The sequence below is a fragment of the Aptenodytes forsteri genome, unplaced genomic scaffold, assembly GCF_000699145.1.
Source record: "Aptenodytes forsteri isolate BGI_AS27 unplaced genomic scaffold, ASM69914v1 Scaffold68, whole genome shotgun sequence".
NCBI lineage: Eukaryota > Metazoa > Chordata > Aves > Sphenisciformes > Spheniscidae > Aptenodytes > Aptenodytes forsteri.
Window position 1 is genome coordinate 1,964,026 of NW_008795382.1, and position 8,635 is coordinate 1,972,660.

An 8,635-nucleotide genomic window follows, 5' to 3' on the forward strand; every position below is an offset into this window, starting at 1 on the left:
GTTGTCGTAACAGCTACTCAGTTAGTCATACAGTACTGCCCCTATTTTTCACAATGGAAAGCTTTTTGAAGTTTTTAAAAATTAAGATCACTATTTTTCTTTACATGACATTGAATGCTGTGATACACTGAAGATGGTTGGGAGAGACACGATAAAACCCCACTGGCAGTACGTAAGTAGCATTTGTTAACCTGGGTGTCCATTTTCAGTGAAATAGATAAGAAATTCAAATATTTTTAATCTTTCTTAACATAGTCAACCTGACCTAAAATCAAAGGCTGTTGAAAGCTAATTCCATTTAATGGTCATTGCCATTTCCAGAAAGAGAACTAGAGCTCCCATTTCTAAAGACCGGGGAAGATCCAAAAATCAAAACATAAAGCAGCTCATATAATTCAACATTTTAGCTTCATTACAAGCAGCTACACCTTTAACAACCAAAGATACATTGCTTTTTACTAAAATTATTTGTGAAAGGAAATAATAGAATACTAGCTCATAAAATACCCGTGAAGAAGTACATTTCTGGTAAGAGCATTAGCACCACTCCAAGTTTTGAAGGCTTTTTTAAAACGAAAAAATGCAAATTCAAAACATCCGAAATCTGAAGTACTTCGATGCGGGTTTTAGTACGAACATCTGCCCTCCACCAGCTCCACAGACCACCGCAGAGCGGGGTAACCGAGGTGACTGTCTGGAACCGCGCTGCGAGTAATGGCTGGACAAAGGAACCCTGACCTTCCTCCAGCACATCAGCTGCCCAGCTAGCTGTGCCGACCGCTGCACCAGCAAACAGACAGCTCGCTTCGGCTTTTCTTCAGGTCCCTTTTCCACAGGGCCCACTGCGATTATTTTATAGACCGTAACTACAGAAAGCAAACAGCATTCTCTTCAACACTAACACACCCACAAGGGATACAATCTATTAGATTGGGATCTTTAGACAAATTATTAGAACAGAAGCGACTATTGGAACATGATGCTCAGCTTCCTGTGTAACAGGGGCACCAAGACCTCCCACATTAATTTTCATTTAAACTAGCAACATTTGAATGATTTTTAAAAGCTTTTTCTAACAATAAATGGATCTAGTTCTTAGCGATGAGATTCCAAATCACAGAAATCAATATATTAAAAAAATTATATATATACACACCTTTTTTTTTGGCTACTGTTCTTTAGTCTGAACGTCCTGTCAAGAGATCTGAAATCTTTTTTTTCTATACTGAAGAACCCTCTAACTTCATGTTTCTGATCTCCATATAACTGCTTAAGGACTGAATGGATTTGGATTGATCAGTATGAAAGATACTGGGGGGGGGGGGGGAGGATTAATAATTTGAATACTATCATAAGAAGTTATTTGTAAACATTAATCCTCCCATAATTGCAACTTATTTCACTGTAAACACCTGCCCAGTTTTATTTTCTACGTTAGTGTATACAACACTTCTGCCAGCTAAATTTGCCTGTGACAGAAAGGAACGTTTTGTAACTAATTTGATGTCCTGACTAAAGGCCCACAGAAATTTTAAGATATAAAAACCACATCAAAGCTCAAGAGTGGTAATATTAATTTTACTATTTAATTCAAATTTATTTCATACCGGCCATAGTCGTAATATCCAGATGGCAAGCACAAATAAATGAGAAATAAACGGCAGGAAAACTTGTAATGCAAAAAGGAAGCTATAGAAGTATGTAACTCTGAGTTGAGAAACTTCCAAATATCATAGTTGTAGATGTCCTGTACGCGATGCAATTATCCCAAACAGGGTAACGCAGCCCTCCTAGACTGCCACAGACACAAGAAGTGCTCTAATTGTGAGCTATCTTCAATACCTGAAGTGCGCATCTGAAAGTGCAACGTAAGAGACCTCTCTTATCTTTCACATCTCTGCTAATTATTCTTATCTGTAGTACAGTGCCACATAAAACACTTGCAGCACTCAGGTCTGCTCAGTCTCCAAAACCCCCTTAAAAATGTCAGAACTGCCACATTGCCAAAAATCTCAGAAATACATTGTCAGTTTTAGAACAATTATACACCATCAGAGTTAACCGAACACTAATTTAAATACCACACCATGGATACACAAATCGCCACTGGTATTATGGATAGCTTTTCTCCCCAGTTTTTACGGATCGGGCAAACTCCAAACGTGTCATATGCTTTTTGCTTGCCTTGCTACAGAATGTGTCAATGCTCTTTTTGAAGAAAATGTCCCAGTCTTTCCAAGTCCCAGTTTCTATAAGCATCTTTTTCAACACCTTACTTTCATGACCTATAACTGAACTTAGATGTTAGAAAAATTCAGTTCATTAAAACTTGTATTTTTACACATTTATGCTTTGGCATTCGGAAAAATTAACTTCTGAGCAATTAACTTCTAAGCTATAGCTACAAAAATGTCTGCTCAAGCAGTTTAACAAATCCTACCAAAGCAAACCAAAACCAATTAAGCCATGTCCTTTTTTTTTTTGCTTATAAAAAGGTCTCCGATACCATCTTAACTCCAAAAGGAAGTCACTTTTTTGTTACTATTGCATGTTAATGAAAAGCTTGCAAACACCTTCTGTTTTCCTAATGTGCTTTCTGAGTTGTTACCCCAGGAAAACGTTAGCATCAACTTCAACGCAAGCTTTAGAGTTGCCAGTTTTAGACAAACTGAGGTGTTCAAAAGACATAAAACTTAAAAACTACCAGTGTTTTTATAGCAACTTGAAAACAATGGCACGTAAGCTGGCAATCAGATCTGCGAAGGCATACATCATTAATTCAGTTTGTCCTAAGTTTTCTATCAAGAATTGTCGAAGAATTTATCATGCTACACTCAGAGTTGACTGGATCTCTTTCACACATGGATTTTATGTAAATTTTATACCATGTTACTTAGTTGCATGCAGTCAGCTTATTACAGAGCAAAACCGCTCATTTTTGCTGTTTCCCACACATAAAAACAAAGTAATAATGTATTTTTTCCAAGTTTCAGCAGCATAAACTCTTAAGTGTTCTTGCCCCACTGAGCCTACTGGAGAGATACCTCTACCAACTATTTTTATAAGAGACGAAGGACTCAAAAATAAACCACCGTAATTTCTCATGAAGCAATTCTTTTGGTCTGTTCCATCGTATCAACGAGTTCTAATCTCTCAAAAAACTGTCAGTTCCAAGTGTAAATCATTGTGTACAACATAGTTTACAGGATCACAAAAAATAACTTCCCTTGTAACAACCATCAGAGAGACAATTATTGCCAGCCTCTCGTCTCCTTGCTTTAGGGCAGGGACCATTTCTTTATCACCTCACTTACAAAAGCCTGTTCAAAGACAACTCCTGATTATGATTTGATAAAGAAAAATGCAGCAATCTGAACAAATTTGACTTATCCCTTGAACTGGAGATGTGGATACACCCCAGATCTTATTTTACCTCCAGAAGCATGAAGAACTGGTTTCACATGGAAAGAGAGCCAAAGCATCATGGTAAACAGAACGAAGCTTATTCAAATTCTGAGTAGGATTTCATTCGTATCAGTATCTGTTCACAGAATTATTTAGTACCGTATGGATGTCCTCTAAGCTGCAGATCATGAGCAGAAGCTACACGTTCTCTGCAACTAAGACCACCTGCATTATAATAAAAACATTCTTTGTTGGTTCTCATTACAGAACTGTTTTATAAACTCCTTAAGTGATCTGTAATATTACACATGAAAATTTACATACAACAGGCAGAAAAAAAAAACAAGCTAAAGACTTTGTATACTGCTGGCGAGAGTGACCACACTCTCATTATCGTATCTTTTGATCAAGCATAAAGCCACACACCTGGATGAAGCAGAAGAGACAAAATAGTTATGGAATTCTTCACCCTTGTAAACTTCACACAAGGAATATTCAGTGTTTATGAAATGGGCATTATTAAAGAAACAAATGTTTGACTATTGAATATTTGCAAAACACAACAGCTTGCTTAAAAATATTTTTACTATGGACCTGAGAAGAAAGCTGACAAAGAATAGAAGCAGGGAACCCAGGGATTTAGGCAATTTAGCCCAGGAAACATGCTCACACTGCCTCTACCAACCGATAACTGCGGGTAGCTATTACAGTACTGTAAAACCTTATTTAACAGGTAAGTATTAAGTACTTAAAAGACCAAAAAAAGCCACAACTTGCATTTCCCCTACAATGCATTACATTAGTCCTTGGCTTTCCTGCCTGTATCTTGCCAAAGGTCTCAGGCTAATGTTAGCATTAAGTCTGGAAACTATGTAAAGTTCCTAGCCCTAATAAGTAAGTAAAACCCACCAAGTTCGTGTTGAAAAATCCGAATTTTACAAACCGTTTTAAAGAAGCAACAACATTTGTTATGGAAAGGGTTGCAAACAACCCACTTGCTCACAGCAAGCTGCAACACTGAAAAACTTCCATATACTCCCCCTATATCTAAATTGTAACATTATAACCGCAATGATGGAAAACGTAATTTCTACACATAAATTAATGCTGTACTAACTAAATCTGCTGAGAAATCAAAATTTTTCATTGTCTATTTTCCCAAGTTGTACCAAAAAATGGACTAGTCGTGTTCGTTCTGACCGCTGCTTCTCAGAGCCCGAGGGGACAGTGGCGCTGAAAGACCAGGTCCGTTTCCCTCTGCGCAGCTTTGCGCGGCGCGTGGCCCTGTTACTGCTTGGCAATCTGGTTCATTCCACCGACTGTGAAAAACTGATCTCTCCCACGGACGGCTTGCCAAGCCTCTCTAAACCTCCCACACTCGCCTCCTGTGAACTAAAGTTCCACAAACTCAGTGGCACCCTTGCTCCTCGGCCACTTAAACATTATGAATTGTATTTTCACACTGCTGATAGAATTCCTTAACGTGCACATTTGGTTCTAATCAAAGTTTGCTGATGAAAAAGCGAATTCTGTTCTAAACAAATTCCATTCCCTAAACTACCATCTCAGCTAAACGGACTTTATAATCTCTCAAGTGTATAGAAGGTTTCCAGATGTTTGTGCACAGACTTTTAGAGTGATCCATGACAGAGTGATCCTCCCGGATTTATATGGGGAGAGGGAGGGGGGTGACACCAATGGGGAAACACCTTCCTCCACAACATCCTTCCCCTCCGTCTTCTGGAATTCGGACAAACAGTTGTAAGACCTCCCTCTGGAGTCCATCTGCGACAACCAGGCAGCCACCCCAGGCAGACAGGAGGAGCTAGGGGCTTCCAGAAACAAACCATTCAGCCCAATTCCTATGCAAGAAGAGGGGTTGTCTCTCTAACAGTATTTGTGTTGAAGAGAGAAGGTAGCTGTGTTCAGTTGTTTGGCTACCAAAATTCCCTCTTTTCACGGCCAGAAGGGAACAAAGGAGGAATACATCATCAAATGAAACAAAGCCCAAACTAGGAGTTCCACTCCAAATTATGTTTGCTCCATATTGCATGCTCCATCATCATGCACGCTCTCAGTAATTTGTCCTTGAGGAAAAAAAGAAAGGATGAAGAATTTTTCTACTTAGATGACAGCTTAGATGTGGAGAATTCAAATATCCTGTAACAGTAAACAGAAAATACATTTTCAGGCAAAACCTGCAGTAATGAATGACTTTCAGTAACAGTCTACACTAGAATCAAATTCCTGTTCTTGACCGTTCCCACACTTCAGCACGAGCTCAGCCTTACCCAGATGAAAACAAAATCCAGGATACGCACCGGCATTTGTAAGATTAAGGCACAAAATTACGTCAATTCATATATGTCAGTTCCAAATCTAACATTTCAGAAAAACACTCTTTACTTAGCCACTTGAAGGCAGTTACGGAAACCCTATCAGGTAAGAATTACTTCAGAACATAAGACAGTGTTTTAATATTATAAACAGAGAAGCATTTTTTTTCCCACCCAATTGACCAGAACTAAGTCTAAAATAACAAAAAAGCCCCCCCCAAACTTCCATCTGCCTAGGGAGATTTTATATAACAAATTCACAATTGCCTGGTAGCTGCCTAAGACCCACTGAACAACATCCAATATCTTAACACAAAAAGAAAACCCTGAGAGACGACAAGTAATGTATTAAGTTCAAATATTATTCAAAATGATAATCACATAGGAAACCTTTTTAAACCCATCTCTCTATGAATTAAAGAGGCTTATAAATTTCTAAGTATTTTGCAATGCTATTCCAGAAGTAATGGTTACTATGTGACAATGCCTTGCAGGAGCCATTTCAAAAATCAGACTAAATTTCCGTGGGCTGTGGTCCTGCAAGGATACACACACAACCAACCTTACTCACTGGAGCTAACCAACAACGCAACACCAAAAGCCCCAGCAAAAATATTTTTTTTTCCTACTGTTCATGGCATTTAACGTCTATTAAAATGTAACCTGAGCGAGCCTAAATACAAGCGGAACAACTGGCAAACGCTGCTACAGCCTTCTCTATGCTAGAGATCACATCATTGTCATTACGAAAGGTGGGTTTCTTCTCCAAAATTTTTAGTCAAAAGAAAACCAAATACTTATTCAACGTAAGTCCGCGCTGTCGAGTGCATGAACAGAGCTGCTGTTAACCCTTTAACTGGTCCAAGACGTACAGATACAACCTGGAGTTCTGGAGCCCCAGAAGACACCACCAAGAAACACGAGGCCATAAAGCTTCTCTGCAGCGTAGGAGCCACGGCGGTCAATTCTAATTTAGGATTAGCTTTCTTTCGAAACAAAGTCATAATATAAATAGTCCGTCTCCATGTCTGGAATATCCATTTTATCTCTGATCACTGAAAAGTGCTCAGGAAACATAACAAACAATCCCAGCAAATGAAAGATATTTACATGAGGAAATGCCTGTTCAGTTCTTCTAAGTTATCAATGATTTACTAACACCCTCCCAAAATTCCCACTTTTTTAAAACATCATCTGATAAATGGGGGTTTTTTTGGTCTCTTGTTGCTTGTAATGAAATACCTTCACTAATATTAAACATTATAAACCCACGATTTTCTATTTTCACCACAATCATTAAGATGATGAGAACACTGACAGAGCTGGAAATATTAAAAAACAAAAATAATTTAGAAAAATATTCCAACAAGGATTAATATTTAACTGCCAGAATGGACTGCTTTTCTTCAGCCTTGTCACAAAGTAAGCTAGTGCTAATCCATTAAGCACATTATGAGTTTGGTGAATTAGACTTAGATTAACAGGGCTACCTCATTTTCCAAAACAAGATTCTGAACATGTTTTTATTATGTGTTTTGTTCTGGATAAACAAAAACCACAAGTATTCCATCATATTTCTTCATAATGAAGCTACTTAAACTCGAAAGATTTATCTAGTAACACTAATTCAGACTAGACAGATAGATCTAGTTCAAAACAAAAAAGCAAATTTCAACAGATGCCAGGAAAATGCTGTTCAAATGATACTCCAAGAATCTTTATTTTTCCATGTTTGACTGTAAAGGTTTATGACGACATAAGGGAAAGAAGAACTCCCCTATCACCTACAACTTGCTGTTTAATGTCACAGAACGCAGACAAAGTGTACCTGTTCAGTCAAGCTGCCGATCATAAACGGATTGCTTTTTAGTTCATTTTGAAACAAAACCCACAATTTGACAAAAAAAAAAAAAAAGTCCTAACTGAGCACACAAAGGGTATCAAGGTTCTAGCATCCGTCGGCCGAGATGACTAGACAAGGAAGCACACTAAAGCCTTCACAGCCTGGAGGGACTCGGGGCCTGCAAGCACTGACATACAGTTCTGTGGAAGAAAGTCTACTTAGCTAAAATGAGGATTTAAACATTTTGAGGTATGCATTCTTCACAAGCGCAATCTGCGAGCGTTCACCATTAGGTTTGCTGATTCAGGGCATCTCACATAGTTCCATTATTCCTGTCAAAGGTACCAGGAAACACGTAACGCTACAAGAGAACAGACTGTCATATTACTGATATTTAAAACAAAGCTGATTTAAGCCCAATTTAATTACTTCTGGAATAGCAGGGGAGACAGACAAAGCAAGAAGAAAACCAAGAGTGACTTCCTGATAAAAGTGATCTTACCTATTCCGTAGGCTTTAGCACAGATCCATTGTAGATTAGCAGCTATTTTTGCTCTGGCTGAATCGTAGAGCTCCAAAGGGACAATCTCAACTGCACTATCTGTCAGGGCATCCATTTTTCTTCTGGCACTATCTCCACCCGCACAAACATCAACATCCACCATCTAAAACAAAAACAAAAGACAGCGGACTTTTACACAGGCAATCGCTCCCATCGCATTTTCAAAACCGCACAGGAGAGGAGTTGGCTGAATGGATCGCCAGCGCGCATTATACCAGCCACAATACGGCGGGCTGAACACCACAGGCCCGACATCCTTCAGGATTTTCATTGGAAGGGCTTATTTAGCAATTTAAAATCCACTCGGAAATCAAAGGACATCCGAGCCCCGAGCCAGCATCCCTTTCCTCGTCAGCCGCGGATTTGCTCACAGAAAGCCCTCTGCCACGGCCCGCGTCTGCCAAAGAAGAAAGGAGCAGCCCAGCACCTGCCCGACCGCAGCGATAAAGAAAGGCTGGGGCGCTCCCCCTCCGCCCCCCGCCGCTCGCC

General features: G+C 39.2%; 1 protein-coding gene across 1 annotated transcript in view; it reads right to left on the minus strand.

Annotated features, from left to right (window-relative positions):
• CAMSAP1 (calmodulin regulated spectrin associated protein 1) overlaps positions 1-8,249 on the minus strand; it is a 28,744-nt gene extending 20,495 nt beyond the window's left edge. The window contains exon 1 of the mRNA XM_009280616.1: positions 8,087-8,249. Coding sequence (XP_009278891.1) covers positions 8,087-8,249 — 163 coding nt within the window. The remainder of the gene's footprint in view (positions 1-8,086) is intronic.
• Between the last annotated feature and the right edge of the window lie 386 nt (positions 8,250-8,635).